The 22,516-nt window shown below is 40.2% G+C and overlaps 2 protein-coding genes across 5 annotated transcripts; both read right to left on the minus strand.

Moving 5' to 3' along the window:
• Positions 1 to 1,099: 1,099 nt before the first annotated feature.
• Positions 1,100 to 12,458, minus strand: zfyve27 (zinc finger, FYVE domain containing 27). Of its 4 annotated transcripts, XM_036134829.1 has the most exons (14): positions 12,137 to 12,458; positions 9,745 to 9,991; positions 9,551 to 9,621; positions 9,268 to 9,454; positions 7,788 to 7,883; positions 7,151 to 7,263; positions 6,949 to 7,067; positions 6,448 to 6,519; positions 5,405 to 5,425; positions 5,246 to 5,266; positions 3,197 to 3,338; positions 3,021 to 3,067; positions 2,828 to 2,909; positions 1,100 to 2,443 (listed from the first exon to the last, which is right to left on the minus strand). In XM_036134829.1, exons 2-14 carry the CDS (start codon positions 9,987 to 9,989, stop codon positions 2,373 to 2,375), a joined length of 1,287 nt encoding a protein of 428 aa, XP_035990722.1. In that variant the 5' UTR covers positions 9,990 to 9,991; positions 12,137 to 12,458; the 3' UTR covers positions 1,100 to 2,372. The 4 variants fall into 4 exon arrangements, with proteins under 4 accessions (XP_035990722.1, XP_035990724.1, XP_035990723.1 ...); XM_036134831.1 differs by lacking the exon at positions 5,405 to 5,425; XM_036134830.1 differs by lacking the exon at positions 5,246 to 5,266.
• Positions 12,459 to 16,017: 3,559 nt separating this feature from the next.
• On the minus strand, positions 16,018 to 21,440 carry si:ch211-284e13.5 (uncharacterized protein LOC793850 homolog). The gene is made up of 3 exons (XM_021312328.2): positions 20,841 to 21,440; positions 17,975 to 18,274; positions 16,018 to 17,074 (listed from the first exon to the last, which is right to left on the minus strand). Exons 1-3 carry the CDS (start codon positions 21,322 to 21,324, stop codon positions 16,497 to 16,499), a joined length of 1,362 nt encoding a protein of 453 aa, XP_021168003.2. The 5' UTR covers positions 21,325 to 21,440; the 3' UTR covers positions 16,018 to 16,496.
• Between the last annotated feature and the right edge of the window lie 1,076 nt (positions 21,441 to 22,516).

A 22,516-nucleotide genomic window follows, 5' to 3' on the forward strand; every position in this document is an offset into this window, starting at 1 on the left:
CTTGAACTGCTTGAATAGTGTTTTTATTTGTACATTCTGCAACTCACAAAACCACTAAATTCTTATTCTGGTTTGCAATTTTCAGTGTGGACGGCATGTCTGTTGTCGTGTAATTATCATTTGCCAAATATGGAAATATCCAAAAATGGCCAAAGACTCTTTGAGCATCATGAAAAAATACTATTTTTTTTTTCATTTGCAAAAGTTCCAGAAATTCAGCAGTCTTACTGAATTTTTCAGCAGTCTTAATGGATCAACAATAAGGAATTCAGACCAAAGTATTGCAGTTCCACTTTTTATAGTACACAACTAAATTATTTAAATGTGAAAAGGAAGGCATTAAAAAGCATATGCCCCCTTTAACTTTTTGGCTTGATTCTTTACTTACCAAGACAGACCTGAGCAGTGCATGCATTATTACAGATGCACCCATCTGTCCATCTCCCCACTCCATCCCTCCTAAACAGTAACCCAACCTTGATATATAACACAAATATTGTATTAAACTATTTTAGTTGTTATATCAGTAACTACCACATGGTACCTGTTTTAATTCACAAGAAAAGGGTTCATAGAAGCAGGAACATTAAATGAACCATTAGCATTCATACAAAGACAAATTGCTGTTATAGATTGAATTTATAAAATATAAACCTCATGTATGTAAAACATCTAAATTACTGTTATGTAAATACAATGCAATAATGCCATACATAATGCCATAATTAGGCCACCTAGCATTTAAGAGAAATTTGATTTTATATCTGGGCTGCTTTTAAGTGGAAAAAACAACTCTGAATAAAAAAAAATTCAACATGAAATTTAATTCTTGAGTTAAAAATTGGCAGGAAAGTTGAATTTTTACATCCAGTATTAAGCTGTGGTTACATCTGTTTTTGAATGTTAAAGTTTTAAAGAAGCAAAAAAAAAAAAAAACAATAAAAAAAAAACAATAACCCTAACCTTCTCTGCAGTTTTGATAATTTAAATGTTATGATTTTATTACAATATTATAAATGAACCTTTAAAATATAACCCCAAATATACATATTTTAAAAAGAAAAAACACAAATATCCACAAATAAAAATCAGCACTTTCTGGAGTTTTAAATTAAATATATTAGATGCAGAACAAATATAACATATTACAGTAACAGTGTATATATGATTACCATAAAAGCAAAGCAGTTACAATCATCTGTGTCTGATTTAAAAAAAAAAAAAAAAAGAATCGACTCTTCAACGCGACACAACGTTTTCAGCGCCTCAAAAATCAGTTCTTCAAGTCAAGCCCCGCTTGCCATAGACTGTGAGGCTGTGGTTTCTGTTTCAGGTGGCTTCTCGGCAGATTCTGGGACTCTCATCCAGTTAGGCCAAACATCCATCCAGTTTGAAGAGAAGCTAGAGAAGTCTGGAGATTTCTAGGCTGCCACGGCATGTCAATAAGCGACATTATCCACAGAGGAGAACATTAAAACCAGAAGGAGGCAACACATAGACTACATCATATTTGAAAAAGTCTCTGTTCTGCTTAAAGTTGTGCTTTTATTTTCTACTTCAAATTATGCTGATGCCACACAATTTTTGTCTAACCGTGACCTTTGACCTTCTTCAGATGGTGCCGACAGAGCTGGAAAGAAAGCGAACCTCAGAGACGGGCAGTACACCACACCAGCAGCGCCGATTCTGAAACACAACTGGGCTTTTTTTGTCGCAACGTCTAGAAAATAAATTATCTCAGGGAGTTCGGATTAACAAAAAATAAATTAAAAATCAAGATATGTTAAAAGAGCAACACTGTGCAATCTTCACAATTAGCTGGCCAGAGCTAAACTCCAAACTATCACGTTGCTCATTTGAACACACCGACTCCAGTTTTGTTTTGAGTTTTGCCATTCATCGTTAAGCAACTCAAGTTTACAGAACCGCCATCGCTTTGTTCCTACAGAGAATTCCTCTCAGTATGACTTATCCGCTCCATGGGACAGGCAACGTAAAGCAGGTACAAACCAAACCCTATTCTGTTCAGTATTGGCTTTAACTGTGCAGCATTTATACATCTCTCAGCTTAGAGAGGGGAATAAATGTAGATCCTTTGATTGTGAAGCCATAGTGATCTGTATCAAGCCGTAGAGACTCATGAAGTCCATTGCGTCACAGATTTAGCAGGAAACATCTAAACACACTACAGCAGCAATCCCACAAGCCACATGAGAGGTTTACAAAGGGATGTAGCTGGTAAAGGCAGGAGGGTCCTGGAGTTCCACGTTGGGAGATAGCTGGATAACGCATATGAGCCTTTACTACAGAACCGAGGCATGTAGGTTCGGGTTTCAGTGAAGGACTCTGGAGACATGAATCAGTACAACCTCTCATTGTAACTTGAGAAGAGAGGAATTACAGGCAGCGCACACAAACACGGTCTCCCTCTGTGCCTCTGGAGCTGAGGAGGGGACAGGAAGCAGAAGATGAGAGGAAGGAGGAGATTTAAACAGTAACAAGAATGTACTTTCCTGCAGGGCCTTCTGACTCTGGTTCTCGACAGCTACTGTCCTGCAACTTTCAGATGCATCCCTGTTCCTACCTGAATCAAATGAATGTTTACCAGACTTCTGCAGAACTCGTTGACATGCTGAGGGGATAATTCAGCCGTTTGAATCAGGTGTTTTGAGACAGGGGTGCATCGAAAAGTTGCAGGATATTAGCTCTGAAGGACCCCGGCTGAAATTATATATCTGCAATTTCTAAAAACAAACACAGTACTCCTTAAAATATAATTATGATTAAAGCTAACCTGATTGTATCTGTTATAAGTTTTAGTTCTCACCTGTTGCCCCCATGCAGGACCTCAGCACCTTGAAGGAACAACATCGGGAGCAGAAGCTGTTGCCACAGTTACTGCAGTTTCTCTGTAACATAAAGACACATCAGTTAAAAGCTAGTGCCAGTAAAATAATGAAACAATTAAAAAAAACTGATGACGTGAAAGGTTAAAATTGACAGGAAGCTTTCAGTCTCACCCTCTTCTTTAGTACCGAGAAGACGGCATTGCAGCTGGAACAGTTGCCTTTGGAGATCAAGACAGAGAAATGGATGAAATGCTGAAGCAGGATTTAATAATCAGTGTAGGGTTTTCCTCCCCATCAACGAGGTCTAAAGGAGGGAAACTAAATCAAAAGAGCCAGAGCCGACTGACCTGTGCTGGTGGTGGGATAACGTTTCCGCAGTCTCTCTGTTAGTTTGGACACTTTGCTGCGGATGGGTTCGTTTCGACTCAAGAAGCCGTTCTCAGAAACGGTGTCATACTCAGGAGCCCCAATAGGCCCGTCGTCATCCTCCTGAATAAAAAGGGGGGGGGGGGGGGCACACCACAGAAATTTTATTATCGTTTATGAGACTTTGCGAGATTAGAAAATCTGAGATGGTCTTTTGAGTTCAAAATACTAAAACGGTACGTATCCCTTCTAGCTTAATTTTAGCCAAAGAAAATTCCATAATTACTCATTTTATGTTTAACGAGCTGAGCAGCTTCAGCACAGGTGGTGAGAACCTTATTGCACTGATTAAAGCTGAGAGTTCATGCATTTACCGTGCAAATGCCCACGATACATGCATTAGGTATATGATTTCAACAAGGCCACCAAAAGACTCAATATTTTGCAATGACAATTACACTGCATGTAGAAACCTCTGTTGTAACCCTTCATCCTAATATGTCTCCCCTGCGATTAATTAGTCAGGCATGTAAAAATTATGTACATTAAAGCTTTATGAGACGACAGGAGATGGTTTAAACAGTTTAAACAGTGAACAAGGAGATTTGCCATTTACATAAAAACTAAACCTATTATATTTTTATTGTTTAAGCATGACTAAGCAAGACTAAGAATGTTTTTTTTAGTTTTTCAATTATCCAGCTGTGTGAATGAATATCAAAAACCATATATATATATATATATATATATATATATATATATATATATATATATATAAAAGGATTTTCACTTCCATGTACTTAAAATCCTTGGGAAAACTGTACTGTTTTTTTCATACAAAAACATTAAATCAAATGTACATTTACAAGAAGTGAAAAAATGGTGAATATTAGACACAATAATCAGAATAATTGCAGTGTCAGCATTTTCTCTAACATTTACTCTATAAACGTAAAAGTGCTTGAAGGTTTAGCCTTGCTGTGAGTACCTGAACTAATAATTATTACTAAATCAAACTTCCAGTTTCTAAGAACTGCTGCACATCTGCGCTGAATGAAGCTGACCAATCCGTGCCACCTGTGAACAGCTATTCCAGCTACAGCTGATTGGACAACAACCCACAACTCTTCTGCATTCATTTGTTTTTTTCCTCAGAAACAGCCAGTTTGATGTCTGTCCAGGGCGTATTGGGCTGGCCACTGCATAATGGTAATGTTGTTCTGGAGCCAAGATGCTGCTTGCCAACTGACGGTTGGATCCTTTGGGTTTTACTCTGCTACATCGAATAGCACAGAATTTCTCATTTAGAAATATTATTTCAAACAAACATATTGATTAATCTTGTTAGGGATGCTGGCTTGCTATTTATTAATACAGCTGTATAAGAAAAATCAGAGGGTTAGCTTAGCTTTGCTGAATCAGGAAGCCATTCTCAAAAATAAATACAAGTGTATTAGAGTTGCATAATATATTCATAATATAATCACCACTATCAGCCGATGTCAGTCAATATTCAACATATTGGTACTGGTCCACTAAGTAAAACTGGACCTATATCATTAACCGATTATTACTTCTTTATTTCTATCCTTTTGCAGTTTTTGTATATGTTTCAGGAGGGGAGGGGGTTGACCGTGTGGTATTTGCCTGGGCATGTGACAGTGATGCAGCGGGCAGGGTGGTCAGGTGTTTGAATGAAGCAGAGAAGCAATGTGAGCTGCATCGCTTTTTCACAGTGTCGAAAGGGTAGGGAAATATAATTATTGATTATTGATGAAACAGCAATATAAATATTTCATACATTTTCATATCAGTGCATCTCTTAAATGTGTGATCATGGACACACTCATGCATACACATGTTAAATGTAGAAAGAAAAATGGCATCTAAGCAAAACGTTACATAACATGCTTTCAGTTACAAAAGCACACCAACACCGAAAATCCTTAATGGGGACATTTCAATAAAATGGATGGAGGAGAAAAGCGGATTCCACTCATGTGCTTCATGGAGGGATGGATTTCACTTACCAACGAGAGCAAAGGGGTTTCCTTGTTTTGAAACAGAACACATGAGAGCAACTTTAAACATGTGGGACATTTGGGATAACACTCACAGCCGTTCTTTGAAAGCAGAACCAGCAACAATATGTGTGTGGGGAGTGATTTAAAAGTGGGGGAGAAACTCACCTGCAGAGCAACTGAATTTTCCTGAGTTAAGACGAAAGCATGAGGGAAAAACAGGACGTGTCATCAGAGGATTTGATTTCCAACATGGCGACTGGTAAATTTGACCCATTTTCAAAATGTGTGTCACAAAAAAAAAAAAAAAAAAAAAAAAGAAAAGAACGATGCTCCTGGCAACACATTTTGAGCTTCAAATATTGGACAACCAGGCTTGTTTCATTTGCTTTGACATTAAAGTAAAATTATAATTTCAGCTAGGGGAGCAACCGTTATCCAACCAATGTTCCTGCGATCAGCTCTGACCAGTGACAGACCACAGATGCATTGGATGACTTTGTGTCATCAGGCTGTAAGGTCAACAGGCTTATTCAGCTCTTGATTAAATATGAAATGTAATGCCTTTGCTCGTAAAAGCAGATAAATCACAGAATGTTCAGTACTACACCATTAGGTGTACCGATGTGTCCAAGAATAACAGCAGCATTGCTTGAAATATTCAAAGATTGCTACAAATTATCGGTGAGACAATATAAATTGGCACGTGTAGCTGTATACAGTAGGGCTGCAACAGCTAGTAGACATAATCATTGACGACAACTATTAAATTGATGAAGCCAAATCAACTATTTTGATCCAAAGTGCTCAGTGTTCATTCTGAAACGGATGTTCAGCTGGAAAGCTTGCAGCCTGATGCATATCCACATCAGACCCGATGAAGCCAAAATGGTGGTCTCATCAGTGCTGACAGGTTTTTTTTTTTTTTTTCATGTAACCTTACTGTGACGTTCTAAAGGTTTTGATCAAGTCCATATCTCTTGCTTAGAACACCTTATGTTACGCAAATTCAGTGAAGCTAGATTTAAAAAGTCATTTTTAGAATATACTAGAGAGCCAAAAAAATGTCCTAGATTATGTTTAGCAATAATACAACATGACGAGCCTGTCGAGGTCGGATTTTAAAGAAGGCCTATGACTGACTGTGGGATTAAAGACTCAGCCGGAGCGGAAGCTGGATCTTAAAATATCAGTGTTTGGTTTGCACTTACCTCGATAGCATCCTTAAATTCGTCATCTGGCTCAGCCTCCTCAGCTTCCTCTATGCTGCCAGGAGTGAGGTCCTGTTGTCAGACGCAGATTCATACATAAACATGAGTTACATGAACAGATACCGTCTGAAACGCTGCTGCTCCCAGAATCAGCCCCCCTGGACAGCAGGCATTAAACTGGGATAATAAAGAGATGATCTAAAACCGGGCTCAAAAATGTCAACGAGTGAGGCTTTGTGTTGTCTGTTGCCTTGTTGTTTCTAGACTAATCTGAGGCCCTGTCCATTCTTTTATTAGGATTTTTTTTATTTATTTTTTTTTACATTGACATGGTACCATCTACGTCCATCTATGGATTTACACTACATTAAATACGCTGAGTTCAGCACACAGGATAAACAGAACAAGCAGCTGACAGTTTTGGCTTGTCTCATGGTAAATAACATCTGAATTAGTCACAATTGTTTTGTTTTTTTACAGCACCGTGTTCTGTAATCTCACCTCCAGGCTGGTCGGTGTGGGGGTCTGGTCCGCTGTGTTGCCCTGGTCCTGCTCCTCACTCACCCCCTCTGAGGTCTGCGTCTGACCCATGTGAAGCAGGTTCCTGACGTCCAATAAAACTGACAAAAAGAGATTAACTCACCACGTGCAAATTTTCCCAAACCACCCGAGGGACATCGTCAAACTTGTCGAATGAGCCAACCTCTGTAGAAGTCTCTGTTCCACAGGAAGACGACGCTGTTGAGCACAGCAAACACCCAGCCCAAAGGAGCAACATACAGCAGACACACCACTATAAACACTGCACCATAAAACCTGGAGGCCAGAAGGAAAGAATGTGAGAACCTGACCACATTTTAACTACATTTGTAGAGGTATAAATACAAAAAAATATATTGAATTTATTAGATATTCCTAGAGGGTCATGTTGGAAAAATGGAGGCAGGGTTCGAGGAAGGGAGGGCGTAACTGGGTGGGGGTGCAGATGGATGGATGCAACCTTTAGACAATAGGACAAAGGAATAAGTCTGGAAATCCAATCATTTTTCTTTACTTTTATTCAGACATGGAATTTGAATTTCAGCACATTTAAAAAGGACCCGGCTACAAATTTCCAATAAGGACGAGACCTATTTGAACAGAATATACCGCTGCAAGCATATTACATTTACTATTTCAATATTGACCATTCCAAGGGTCAGACTCTTGAAGAAAAACGATTGGAGTAGACGCAATGTGCATGTGTGTGTGTGTGTGTGTGTGTGTGTGTGTGTGTGTGTGTGTGTGTGTGTGTGTGTGTGTGTGTGTGTGTGTGTGTGTGTGTGTGTGTGTGCACAGACCTTGATGATGTGGCATGATCATCCCAGTATAAGACCTTATAAATAGCTTCCGCTGACTGACAAGCAGAGGACATCATTTCATCCAGGTGCTTCAGCCTAGTAAGAGCAGAAAAGATAAAATTAAACAAAACTTAAAATGTACAATGCAATTACAACACAGTTCTAACATGAATAGATGCAAATCTATGATGTGGCTAAGCTATGCATGGTCATTGTGTTGTGAAAAAGTGTTACATAGTAGGTATGAGCAAGTAAAAGCAACCTTTGGAGCACAGACGTGCTTCAGTTGGGAAACTGGTAAAACTTGTCTGACACAAATGTTATTGTTTAAACATCTGTTAAAAAAAAGCTTAAATGCTAATAATTAAATCTGTCTTATAATTACTTAAGATATCAGAATCCCACTAAAAATATCCAACTCCCCACCACCACCAAAAAACCCACTTAAACATTAAACTCCTAACTTTACATCGTTATAATCACAAAATATTAAACTTTTATTAAATCCCAGCACAGTGGCGCAGTGGGTAGCGCTGTTGCCTTGCAGCAAGAAGGTCCTGGGTTCGAGTACACCCCTGGGTCTTTCTGCATGGAGTTTGCATGTTCTCCCTGTGCATGCGTGGGTTCTCTCCGGGCACTCCGGCTTCCTCCCACAGACCAAAAACATGACTGTTAGGTTAATTGGCCTCTCCAAATTGTCCTTAGGTGTGAGTGTGTGTGTGAATGGTTGTTTGTCCCTCTGTGTTGCCCTGCGACAGACTGGCGACCTGTCCAGGGTGTACCCCGCCTCTCGCCCAGTGAACGCTGGAGATAGGCACCAGCAACCCCCGCGACCCCATGAGGGATAAGCGGTTTGGAAAATGGATGGATGGATAAATCCCAGTATGAAACAAGAGCCAAAACCCATACTAATGCCTCAAATGGAGCTCTTTCAAGGTGTTCCACCAAAACTAATGTGGACTAGATAAAAACAAGCAGCAGCTAAAGCGCACATTAATTTATGGGTTTTTGGCAGGGATGCCCCCGATCTGAACACAATCAATGGCTCAGACTGACCATCAAAACATCTTTATATTGTTGGTATTGATTTTATTAACTTAGATGTGAACTTTAATGTTATTGGACTTGGACTCTGTTTTGGGACAATGAACCATCTTAAATGACTTGAATCAGAACGAGGAACCAAAAATGTCTTGACTGGGACATCCCGAGCCTCAGATCTGACCAATTTTGACTTCTTCGGTTTGATTGGTTGTTTAGCAATGGTTTAATTTAGTAGATGGAAATCTGGAAGGGCAATATGCTGCTTGCAAGTTAACAGGAAGACCTTCAGGCCTCTAATGAGCTGTGACAAAATATGGCAAAGACCTAGGACAACACTTTGTGGCGGACGAAAAGCAAACAGGCTCTCATTGATCATCCTCACATACAAGGAGCATTTATGAGCCGAGGGCTACACAATCACTGGCTGACATCTTACAGGTCTTTTATTTCCAACATGGCCTCCTGTCTGGTGAGGTTCACCGTCTGCAGGTCTCTACGATGCACAGCGTGGAAGCGCCTCTTCTGGAGCTCGGCGTCCGACGTTCTGCTCCCACACCTGTCCTGCAGGTAACCCAGGGCAGCAGGCGCCGAAACGGCCACCACGCTCACTGTGAACCAGCCGGCTGTTACCAGAGAAGAAGGCACAATAAGTTGTATCAATTATTAAAATGCGCCACAACAGAGCTGGGCTATTATTGGGGCCTAGTGCCTCGACGTACCTTCGGTAACTGTGCAAAGGAAGACATTAAGGACCACCAACACAAGAAGAGAGCACACTGGCATTTTCCATCTGAGCAACAACCAAAAAAAAAAAAAAAACAGCAAATACAATTTCAATTTTTAGGAACAAATATGGAGAATCCAAAAGGAAAACGCACAATAACTCTTTCAAGATACAAGCACCCAAACATACCTGATTAGATAGCGAATGAGCTCCACTCCATCAACAACCGGTTCTAGAAAGAGAGCCATTCTCTTGTAGGACACCACCATGTTGAGGAGGTCAAAGTTCTGGGCGCAGCGAGGGCTCCCCAACTCTGAGGGGTCCGGAGAGCCCAGTTCCGGGGGTCTCCGGTCCTGGGGTCTATATAACGAGGGCACTAGCTCCGCCCGGTCCCCCGAACCCTGGGAGGCCTCTCCAGTACTGTGCGTTGCCATCTCTAGGCAGATGGCAGGAAAGAAAAAGGGACAAGCAGGCGAGATCCAATCAATGAAACAGGAAACCTGAACTGCTAAACTCAGTCGCTTCCCTACAGCCGTTTCGTTATGATCAGCAGAAGGTATTTCAAAGGTTTAACATAACAAATGAGTCAAGTTGACCCCATCTTATCCCAAAATCATGTAACATCTATCTAGGGCTTCATGCTATATATAAAAAAAACCTATGAGAAATGCACGAGAGTATACAACACAAGAATGAAGTGCAAACATTTATAGTTTTCAGCAAGTTTCAGAGTATTAGTAAAGCAGGACGTAGCATTATTATTACTGTTGAATATTGCCATGATGCAGGTCGTGATTTATGCACATTTGACTCGTTTTCTTCTCCATCGTCATCGTGTCCTCACAGCTCTCCGTGAGTTTTGATTCAATTCAGTTTATTTATATACCGGCAATTCACAACACGTCCTCTCAAGGCGCTTTACGAAGTCGATTCAAGACAGACCGGTCACAAAGTTTTTTATCCAAGGAGACGCAGCAAGTTGCATCGAGTCACGGAACGACACAGCAAACAGAAGTAGGAGGTGTTCTGGTCAGATAACACCAAAATTAAACTTTTTGACTCAAGAATAGAATTTTTAAATTCTACATTATACATTTCATTTAAATCCCATATTAAAACAGCTTTCCAGGGTTTCTGTTTTTCACCTCTGGAACATTGACAAAATTAGAAATATTCTGTCCAGGGGTGATGCTGAAAAACTAGTCCATGCATTTGTTACCTCAAGGCTGGACTATTGTAATTCTTTACTATCAGGAAGTCCACAAAATGCAGTTCAAAGCCTTCAGCTGATCCAAAATGCTGCAGCAAGAGTTCTGATGAAAATCAACAAGAGGGATCATATTTCTCGAATTTTAGCTTCCCTTCATTGGCTTCCTGTTAAATCAAGAATAGAATTTAAAATTCTCCTTCTAACGTATAAAGCCCTTAATAATCAAGCTCCATCATATATCAGAGCTCTGATTACCCCGTATGTTCCTAACAGAGCACTTCACTCTCAGACTGCAGGTCTGCTGGTGGTTACTAGAGTCTCTAAAAGTAGAATGGGAGGCAGATCCTTTAGCTATCAGGCTCCTCTCCTGTGGAACCAACTCCCAGTTTTGGTCCGTGAGGCAGACACCCCGTCTACTTTTAGGACTAGCCTTAAAACTTTCCTTTTTGACAAAGCTTATAGTTAGAGTGGCTCATGTTACCCTGAACTACCTCTATAGTTATGCTGCTATAGGCTTAGGCTACTGGTGGACATCAGGATCTATTTTTCTCACCCTGCTGAGTTCTCCTACTGTTCTCCGATTTGCATTGTTTGTTATTTCAACTTTTAACTTTCTGTTCTCTGTCTTTTTCTCTTTATAGTAGGTAAGCCTAGTCTGGTCTTCTGTTAGCTGTGACACCATCCAGGGGATAGATCACCTGCTATTACCATACAACATAGAAAGGATTCCTGGATCAATGTGTGCTTCTGTGCTTATTGTGTCTCTGCTCTGTCTTCTCTAATCACCAGTCGGTGGAGGCAGATGACCGTTCACACTGAGCCTGGTTCTGCTGGAGGTTTTTTCCTCCCTGTTAAAGGGGAGTTTTCCTCTCCACTGTCACGTCATGCATGCTCAGTATGAGGGATTGCTGCAAAGCCATCGACAATGCAGACGACTGTCCACTGTGGCTCTATGCTCCTTAAGGAGGAGTGAATGCTGCTTGTCAAGACTTGATACAACCTGCTGGGTTTCCTTAGATAGGAAACTTTTTGACCAATCTGTCTGTATGATTTCAAGGGGTGTAAACACTTTTGCAAGTCAATGTCCATGACACACACACAGACGGGAGATGGCTTCCGAGATGACATAACAGATGTAGCCTTTAAAAGAGCTGCTGGTTTCTTTTAAAACGCGAACACCTGCAGCAGAGCCAATCCCATCCTAATGAGCAAGGCAGCTCCAACAACAGCTAATAGCTGCTGTGGCCTGAGAGAAATGTGGCCAAACAGGAAAGTTGCCTCCAAAGAACGACATGTTACCACATTAACGTGCTGGAATTTCAGCCCAAATACAATTTCAAAAACAGGGGGGGGGTTTGAAGAGGAACTTACTGTGAGCAGAAAGAGAGAGAGAGTCCAACAGCAGCAGCAGCAGCGGTGGAGCTGAGAGAGGAGCTCAGGCGAAACTAACGAGAGCCGCCGACATCATGAGAGCGGAGGGAAGGAAGAGCCTCCAAACTCGTCCAGCTCCGGTGACATGACTGCAGACAGTCCGTGCAGACAGCCTGGCTCATTAAAACTGCCACAGAGGGGGCGACACGGCAACACGGCGGTTCTGTTTTGGTGCTGGATGCGGCTATCTTTGTTAGCTCGGTGTTGTTCAGAGAACGGCTCGCTTCCTTTTCTAATCCAGGACGAATAGTTGACAGCAGGAAACGACGACCCCGATCAGTCCAGACCAATCGATCAGCTACTTCTGCTTCTACGTGTAACATAATCTTTGTTCTTTTGGGATTCTCAGATTTTCTATGTTTATGTTACATCCATTTTTTTTAAATAAAGTAGATAGATAGATAGATAGATAGATAGATAGATAGATAGATAGATAGATAGATAGATAGATAGATAGATAGATAGATAGATAGATAGATAGATAGATAGATAGATAGATAATTTCTAATTTATTAGTTTTTTTTATTTTGTTATTCTATGCCATTTTTTGTTATAGCTGTTTACATTCTAACAAAAAATATGGAAATGACTTTATAATGATGGCATCCTTGCAATCACCCCTAATCTTTAGCGCCCTCCGCAGATTCTGTATCAGAATAAAAGCATTTACGTATAGTCCATACGTCAGGGCCCTTCCAGAAGCTTAAAGGAGACGAATTCCTCTTTTTTAGCCCTTATATGCATCTTGTTGTGTAGCTACTTGGAGTCTCTAGGAGTACTGAAAATATGAATGTAGTCGAAGTCCAAATGCTGCAGGTATGCCGTTATGTTCTGTTTGGGCCATATTTTTGAAGCTGTTTAGTTTTTCTCTATTTTGTATTACGTTTTTTGAACAATAACGTCACAGTATTTGCAGTAGAGCTGCTAATCAAGATCATGGACTTGAAGCTTACCAATCTCGTAAATCCACCATTTAAATTTTTTTTCGCTCCAATTTTGTAGTCCAAGCTGAAGGATGTCGAAAGCTACAAGTGAAAAGGTGAAAAATGGTCGATTGTTGCACCGTTCCCAGCATACTGCAAAAATTGCTCTCCACTACACCCATTTTTGGTAGAGAGAAGTGCTCTGAGAGGGGCGGGGTGTGAAGCACATCCTTTTGCATTTAAAGAGACGGCACAAAAACAAATTGTACCTCAGAACTGGGGTAAAAGAGGGGCTGTGGGGCAACAATATTGAGGAATTCAGACCAAAGCATTGCTGTTCCACTTTATACAGACCACAATCAAATGATTTAAATGTGAAAAGGAAGGCAGTATAACACATGATTATGTCTCCTTTAAGCCTAGCCTGTTTTATTATTTCCATAACCATTTTTTACTTGTGTTTTGGGTGATTGTCCTGCTGGAACACCTGATTGTGTTAGATTTCAACCATCTGGCTGGTGATTTGAGCAGTTTGGAGGCAGTCTTCCTTTGTTACTTCATCCTCCTTGTGCATTGCACCATTTAATTAAACAGGTCTTCCACTGTGTGAATAGCGGCGTGCTGCAAGCTGCTCTCATCGTTGCGCAATATGAAGAAATAGAGGAAGTTTATACAGCCAATGCAAAGGAAAGTTGTACGTTTTCAGGCTTGTATCAGTTAATTATTAGCTAAGATGGGAAGAGAGCAGTGGACAATTGGAGTCAGTTGCTCATAAGCTCCTTTCTCTCTGGAGCTAATCGAAGCACAATGTTTACACACAAAAAAATAAATGGAAATGAAGAGACAGAGAGAAAGGAAGAGAGAGAGAAGGAAAACTGACAGTGATCAAATTACTAATTCAAATCTCATTGGATATAATGGAAATGGATTAGAACCCCTGGCTGCTGCCAGCGGACAAATCAACTACTCAAGTCTAAAGGCTTTGATGCACTTAGTTTTTGTCGAGTCCCTGATCTTTGTACATTATGTTCCGACTCATGGCCCTTTATAAACAGACACAGTCCAACCACAGCCGGGTCCTTATCTTCATAGCAAACACTTCTTACCAAGCAGTTACACCAACAGGCAGGAAGTTTCTGATTGTGCATGATTGTCTCCTTAACACCAGCTAATTAGAATAACTTTATCAGTTGGAAAGCTGTAACAGTTTACAAGAGCATTGCAATGCTTTCCTGAATAAATATCTGACTCTGGCCGCATGGTGGTGGGGAACTGTTTAAGGACTGGGTGGCATAACATGTTCTATTGCTTGCATATTTGTAAAATTATCTTACTGCTTATTGGAAGATAAAGTTAAATTGCGAATTTTTGACTGACAAGATTTGCTTTGCTTCACCAAATGGGAAGCTTTTGAAAATATTTAAGTTTTGGAGTTAAACATCTATTTTGTCTTACAGATTTCACTCATTATGATCGCCTAGCTGAATTGTAAAAACATTTTTAATTTACCGTAATTATTTTCTCTGTCAAGAGTTGACACGGTGATGGGATTTTTGTCGCCTTCTGCTGGTATTTTCAATAAGCCCCAATCACCTGTAATCTTTATTAAGGAGGCTTAGATTGAGTATTCACACAATCCCCGTACATTTCACACTGAGCTGTTCGTCTTCATCTAGATGAGATTGAATTCCTTGGCAAGCAATGAATCTGAAGAATCTCTTTATATTTAAAAGGAATCCACTCTTAATTCCACCCACCAGTGTAATTACAGTGGTATACATAAGTGGACGAGTCAACTGTACAAGCCAAAACCAGAAACCCACAGTGGGCAAAAGAGAAACTCAAGCCAGCTCATACGGGGATTTGATTTAAATATCAATTTAAAAAAGAGCTGTACTTCAATCAAATCAGAAGGCTCCTTTCATGAAATTTGAGCTGGCATTGTCATTGTATACAAGGTATGTTACCGTGTATACCGCTTTTAATATAAGTTAATTCATTAATTTCAACCATATGAAGTTTTAAATAACTGCTAACTCAAACATTACAGGTAATTAAAATGCTAATTTGTGAAACATATATATATATATATATATATATATATATATATATATATATATATATATATATGTTTATGTATGTATGTGTGTGTGTGGTGTGCTATATATATATATATATATATATATATATATTATATATATATATATATATATATATATATATATATATATATATATATATGTGTGTGTGTGTGTGTGTGTGTGTGTGTGTGTGTGTGTGTGTGTGTGTGTGTGTGTGTGTGTACATTTTTTCTAGGCCTACATTTTTGTGTTCAACATCCTTCTATTGGTCTTGTATCTTCTAATTGTCTGAGAAACAGAAATATGTGTTGTCATTAGCATAAACCATAATCATCTAATTTAACAGAAATACTGAAAATCTCTCTCTCTGCATGTAATGAACCTAGACCATTGGTTGTCAAAGTACTCCCTGGGTGCCATTGGTGGCCCTCCGAATAACGTTGCTCGATTTTAAGACTGCAGTCAGCAAACGCGAGCAGTTGATGCAGATGAACACTTTTCATTTCATGGGGTGACATTTTCACAGACAAAAATCTAAAACATGAAGCATCAAGGTACATTTATTTTATGAACCTGGTTTCTTCTTTCATTTGAACTTTGCAGTAAATACAACCACAAACATTCCCCACCACAGCCGATTACTTGACTAAATACAGCAAGCACTGACCCCAAGAAAATTAAATAAAATGTCCAACCCAAAAGCAAAAGACCCATACAGTATAGAAATGATATGCCTGACCTTTAAGATAAAGTAAGACCCTTTCTTTGCTTTGACCCTTTGCTTTGACCCTTTGACCCTTACTTGCTTTTTAACAAGTATTTTCTACAAAAAAAAAATGGACTACTGTGTTCATATCATGAAAATGTTGCAGTTTTAGTTTATTACTCAGAAAATAAATAAATGCTAAGAATGTATTTCTCTGTTTATTTTTATTTTTTTCAAACCACATGCTTTCAACTTCATGATTTTGGCCCTCATGGCAAAAACGTTTTCACACCACTGATCTTTACAAGTTTCACTATTTGAATGAAATGTATGAAATAAATAAATACTAATAAATAAATGAATAAATATTCCATGTCACTGAGCAGCACCTGTATGCTGATTTTATGCTGGGAAGATCGCTAATACCTTTTACGCAGATGTCCTGTCCTTAACCAGGCGTTCAGACGCGTATATCTCAGCATAATCGCAGACAGTCCATACAACGCTGACAACCTGATATCGTTAATCATCTACTTTAGATGAAGATATCTAAAATGTAAACACACCGCGGAAGTCCACAGTCTTTGAGACTACTTTAGGTGCTCGCTGTGAGAGCGCTGGTGGAGCCTGAGCCCGCCACAGTTCCTGAAGGACTTCCCGCACTGCCCGCAGGTGTACGGCTTCTCTCCGGTGTGGATGCGGAAATGCCGGGTCAGCGCTCCCGAGTGGCGGAAACACTTGAGGCACACAGAGCAGGTGTACGGCATCTCTCCGGTGTGGATGCGCAGGTGGGTCTTCAGGTTCTCCAAGCGGTTGAACTCTCGGTTGCAAACGGTGCAGTGGAAGGGGCTGCAGCCCGGGGGGTAGAGCTGCAGCCTGGTCCTTGTGCCTCCCGCTTCAGACGGCTGCCGACACTGCTGGAGCCTCTGCAGGCACTGATTGTAGTGTCGCCGCAGCGAGCTGGGCACTGGGAAGGTCTGACCGCAGAATTTACACATGGGGATGGTGGAGACGTTGCGAGCCCTCCTGGGGCGGGCGCCGTGGACTTGAGGAGGAGCTTGTGATACAGACGCTTGTTCTGCCAGATGGAAGACGTTTGGAAACTCTGGGGAGGTGGACTGAAGATGTGAGGGTGGTGGGAGGCTGGTACTCATGTTTGGAGGGCGAGCTGTTAGGAAAGAACAATAAATTAGGTCATTTCTTTTTTTGTTTCAACCTGAGAGTGGGCAGTGAAGAGGAATTTGCACCGTCACAGATTGCATCTTTGTCACATCAAAAATGTTTTCAGATCATCGAGCTGATTTTGAATATCAGATAAAGATGACCAGAGTAAATACAAAAATCAGTTTTCAAATTACGAGTTGACATTAGATCATGCAAACTGTCTGCAGCTGTAAATCATCCTCAATTTCAGAGTGGACTTCCGGTGCCAAAGTTTACATCTGTACAATGAATTTTATTTCAATAGTTCAAAATGTCTACAACTCTGGTAGTGAAGGAGGTTTTTTACTAAGCTAATTGTTTATTTTTATTACCTGAAATTCAAACATCCTGTCCTAAACTGCAAAACAACTCCTGTAAAGTCATGAACTTAAAGTATCAATTATTTAAAAAAAAAAAAAAAAAAAAAAAAAAAAGCTAGCCCCACCTTAAATATCACAAAAACTGAATCAAAATCTTCCTGTTGGCTGTTGTAACGATATAAAAAAAAGATCTTCCAGCCCAAACCGGGGGTCTGCGACCTGTGGCTCTTAATCACTCTGGCCAAAGGTGATAAAGAAATGGGCAATGGTTTTAAATGTAAACCTAATTAAATTGCTAGTTTTAGCTGATTTTCTGCATGTGTTTATGTAATCTTTGCACAGCCTTTCAACTCAACATAATGTCACTAATTGTGAAAGAAATAATTTTTTTAGAGTCAGCTGTTTTTTTTTTTTTCAAACTCAAAAATGTCAAAAAAAAAAATGTTTGTAGAGGTTGTTGAACCCGGGCCCAAACATTGAAAGGCTTACATGAAAAGACTCCTGTACTCTTATTTAACACTGAGCTCATCTGGTTTGCCTCTTACCTCGATCCTCCCTTCCACTGAGAAGATGAGCCTTGGGGTCTTGGCTCCGAATATCTGTCACCTCTGGTGGCCACTTGATTCCCTCTAGGCTTAAATGTTCCTCTTTAATTAAGTTCAAACAGCAAGACGCTCCACTCCTTTCCTCTTCTAGTTCTTCCTGCTTTATGGTAACTTGCTCCAATGTGGATTTGCTGGCAGTGCTGAGGGGTGACATCGACTTTGGAGCTTGTGGGCTTTGACACGGTGTGATCACGGCTTCTGCTTTCAATGCAATCATCTGAGATGTGATTCCAGTGACATCTATGAATGAAATGAAGTGAAAGTTGTCAAAGAAGCCACCACAATGACGAGTACTTCAAAGCAGTAGCACAGTAGGACTTTTTTTCTGTTTATTCTATAAAGACAAAGAAAAAAAAGGTCAAGTGGTACTGCAGCTTTGCTTGAAGGATGCAATGTCAAATATTTTCACTGCGCGGAAACTTTCCAATTTCAACCTAGAATTATTTGTTCTGAATTACAAACAGCAAACGTGGGGGTTTTCTCACCAACCCAACTTCAAAATCCAATATGGCTGTGTGTAGGGGTGGACAACGATTTAATATCAATTGTGGTACAACTTTATTCAGTGAAGGTGATGTTGTGGTCCAGCTTTGACATCTCCAAAAATCCACAAGGACCACAGATGCACCTTGGACGAGTAATTTACACAGGAAAAAAATAAATCCATTTTCCAGGTAAAGTCGTTTAGTTTGTGGTTTATTTCTCTTTGGCAAGCAAGCAAACAGAAATTGACAAACATTTTCCTCTGTGCTTCTCTTGTGCTGGTAAAAAAACCATACATATTTCTGAAATGTTATATTGGAGTTTTATCTACATGGCAAAATAATTGTCATAAGTTTGTACAGGCATGTGGAAAATGTAACTGCAACACAGTGAAGATGGGTTTCATATCTATTTTTGTGGCAGAAAGAGAATTATGGTGTGGGCTTGTTTGGTTCCTCCCTGTCATTCTGATGTAAGGAGCACTTATCTCTTCAGAATAAAGTTAGAAACGTCAAAAATGAACCAGGGCAGTTGACCAGTTTATATAACATTTCATTTTCAGATAAAGGTGTTTGTTGGTATATATATATATATATATATATATATATATATATATATATATATATATATATATATATATATATAAAACATTACATCCTTATTTGATTAACCCAACAAGAATATTTTTATCTTTCATTTTGTTCAAACAAAACAAATAAATATTAAAAACAAACCTAACATTCATAAAATTTGTATGTGTTAGTTGGAAATGAAAGGTGAACTAAGTGGACAACTGCCCTGGTTCCCTTCGAGTGTACAAAGACATTTTGGAAAATGTCATGCTCCCAGCTCTGTGGGAAGGCTTTGATGATGGTCCGCCCTCTGTTCTCCCTGCACACAGTTAGGGCTATGCACTTTTTTTCTGTTCTTTTTTTTTGAGGTTTTAAAAGCACAGTGGCTCATTTTTCGTATAGTGGCCATGCGAGGACTAAGGCCTCTGTACAGGGGTCTTGCGTGCTAACCACTGCGACACTGGAGCACACCCAGGGCTAGGCGCTTTTGATAAAAATCTAAATTGTGATTTATGTCAACCATAATTGCAATTATGACATAATTTTGGCTTTCTCTACATTAACCACAAGCAACAAAATGCACTGTAGATAAAGATATTTGCCAAGAAGGACCATTTCAAACAAGAAATTGAACTGCTTTTTATTAATCAGAATATTCTTATTAAAAAGAATAGCTTGTTGAGTTAGACGTCAATCCTTGTTGAACATGAAATCCAACCAACAAACAAGTCTATGTATTAAACAGTTTGATCAATACTTAATGCTATGGTGAGATTCCTGAAAGTTGCTGGTAAAACAAAACAAAAAAGTATTGATTATGTAAACTTTAAAAATTAAATTACATGACCTGTTGGAACTCTCTTCCCTTCCATGTGGAGGCAAACCCACTCTAAACATACTACCGACACCTAACAACACGAACCATTAATTGTTACGTAAACATGTTTACCTCTGCAATCTGGAAATAGTTTTTTTTTTGTTGTGATTATATCGCAAACGTGATTAATTGTCCACCCCAACACTTTGTGATGCAAAGAGAAGACGGCAAGCCAGGCCTTCTAGTCCAACAGTACCTGACCTCACAAATGTTATTTTCTGAGAATAGTCAAAGGTTCCCATAAACACACATGTAAACTTTATGTAAAGCTTCGCCAGAACTGCTGAAGCTGCTATTGGTGCATGGGGTGACATATTATACCCTAAGAAATTGTATTTTAAAGTTATTCAGTAAGTGAAGGCAAGCAAGCCAGCACTTTTGGCAAAATAAGTGAAAAAGCACGGCACCCACCAGCACTTCACTCCAAGTGTTAAATAATAACCCAAAAATGTGTTATTAATTTGTGTTAACTTTAAGACACACTGTGTCTTGTACCTGAGGTGATTTGGCACGTGTTGAAATTTGACACATCTTGTGTCATTTTTGACACATCTCTTTTAAGTGTCTACTTAGTGCCTACCCAGAGCTCCTGAAATTATATCCTCTGCAGTTCTTTTTGGGGAAGTCTCTAAGACCAATTTCCTTTACAACGCATCATCTCGGTTGAATGTCTCCTTAATTTAACAATGGTTTTAAATTCATCTCATAGCTGTGCCAAAACCCGTTGGGTACTCAGAACTTACAAGTGGTAGCCTACTGTAAATATCTGAGAACCCTGGTCCCAGATAAAAGGCTCATGCAACCTGTTTTAAACTTTTGTGCGACCTCAGCTGTGGTCAGTCCCAGATGCGCTGTAGTCTGATATTTTACGCACCTTTATTATGACTCTTTTCGGGGTCATTCTTCGCCATAACACGATCAGATCGCAGCTCCTCATGTCCGCTCACAGATTTATCTCGGGGGTCCGGGCCAAGGCCGCTGTGACCTGCAGGCTCGCCTCTGAGCTCAGCGCTATCCAGTGTAGAGTTTGTGTTTGGAGCGCACGGGGTGGGGTGGGGCGCTCCGTCTTCTTGCCCCACGCCACTGTCATTTCCCTCTAAGCGCACACAGTCCAGCAGCTGCTCAGCTCGCTGCAGCTTCTCCTTCAGCGACTCGTTCTCCTTCCGTAGCTCTTCATACATGTCGCTTGTCGCCTGACCAACGAGCGTCCTCACCTCCCGCACAGCGAGCTCCACAGCCACCTCCAGGGCTCCGTGTATGGCAGCAACAAGCTCCTCTTGGATGGACTGCACAGCCTCACATCCGCGCAACGAATGCGCAAATGCTCCCCGTTGCGTCCCAGACTGCCGTGGCTTCATGGTGCATTCAAGTCCCCTGCTTTGGTTTTTGGAATCTCTTTATTGTCCTAGACGACAACCGTTTGCTGCAGGTTTATAAGCCTAAACGTCACTTCCGCGGAACGTGACATCTAGTGGAGCGCAAGTGGAACTGCAACAGTTGATTTTATTATTTAAAAAAAAAAAAAGGAAAAAAAAAAGGGCAGTACAGATTTATTGCAACATCTAAAAACATACATTCTGCAACAGTCCAGAGCCCCCCGCCTCCAAATCACTATCTGCCTTTCAAATGCTTGAGATCTGAGTTTCTCCAGCCTAGACGGGGATAAAGATGTTCATGATGACGCATGTTTGGAAAAGCTTTCAAACCCAACACTGCACAAGCCGTCAAGCATGGTGTTGGTAGCATAATGCTCTGATCCGTTTTTTCCGGAAGACAGATACAAGCGTTTTTGCACAAAGCAGGAAAAAAAAACAAAGTAGACGAGACCTGGTAAGAGGCTTACCCCTACCAATTGCGACATCTAGTGGTGTGCATGTTAAACTGCAACTGGTTTATACATAAAATACCCCCAGGCGTGATATAGACGGTGAAACTAGACTTTATTAGAGAACCATTCCACTCTACGTTCAGCACACCGTGTCCTCCATCACTTTCGGCTTTTGTAATGGTCCAGGTTTGATAGAATCCAACCGGAAGGCCCGAGGATGGCCACGAACATCACAGTCAGGACACACACAGATTCCTTTAGATAAAAAACAAACGAGTCAGACCAGAAGTGAAAGCAAGACTAAATATAATCAAAGAAAGTCTAAGCTAGTGCTTTGAACTTACCAAACCGCCTATTTTATCTTTGGGCGGTTTATCATGGATGTAAGTGGCTCTCTGCTGAACACACATTCTGGAAAGCTGAGCCCGTCGAGCCTTCAGCAGTCCAACAAAAAGTCCATTCATGTTCAGCTTGCACCAAAACTAAATGGTTCCCAAAAATGAAATGTGGAAAATTCCTGATGAGGAGCCTTACAGGCTTTTATTGCTCACACACCTGCTGGTTAATTGGCGTTGCCTTCAGGTGTCCCACGGAAAATAAGATACTATAAAGTCATTGAGATTTTTATGACTTTATAGCTTTGTTGAGCCGCATCAAAAACTTTTTACTTACTTGTTTTTATTTATTTATACATTTACCCTAATCTAACCAGGAAGTTCCAT

Source organism: Fundulus heteroclitus, unplaced genomic scaffold (genome assembly GCF_011125445.2).
Source record: "Fundulus heteroclitus isolate FHET01 unplaced genomic scaffold, MU-UCD_Fhet_4.1 scaffold_92, whole genome shotgun sequence".
Classification (NCBI taxonomy): Eukaryota; Metazoa; Chordata; class Actinopteri; order Cyprinodontiformes; family Fundulidae; genus Fundulus; species Fundulus heteroclitus.

What these genes read in the sequence shown, in the direction of transcription:
- zfyve27 (XM_036134829.1), bottom strand. Translation starts at nt 9,989, where the DNA reads ATGGCAACGCACAGTACTGGAGAGGCCTCCCAGGGTTCGGGGGACCGG. An exon ending in ATGTTGGAAATAAAAGACCT is followed by an intron (nt 7,884 to 9,267) that starts GTAAGATGTCAG and finishes TGCTCTTACTAG; the next exon opens with GCTGAAGCACCTGGATGAAA. An exon ending in GATCATGCCACATCATCAAG is followed by an intron (nt 7,264 to 7,787) that starts GTCTGTGCACAC and finishes TCTGGCCTCCAG; the next exon opens with GTTTTATGGTGCAGTGTTTA.
- si:ch211-284e13.5 (XM_021312328.2), bottom strand. Translation starts at nt 21,324, where the DNA reads ATGAAGCCACGGCAGTCTGGGACGCAACGGGGAGCATTTGCGCATTCG. An exon ending in CGAAAAGAGTCATAATAAAG is followed by an intron (nt 18,275 to 20,840) that starts GTGCGTAAAATA and finishes TTTCATTCATAG; the next exon opens with ATGTCACTGGAATCACATCT. An exon ending in CAGTGGAAGGGAGGATCGAG is followed by an intron (nt 17,075 to 17,974) that starts GTAAGAGGCAAA and finishes CTTTCCTAACAG; the next exon opens with CTCGCCCTCCAAACATGAGT.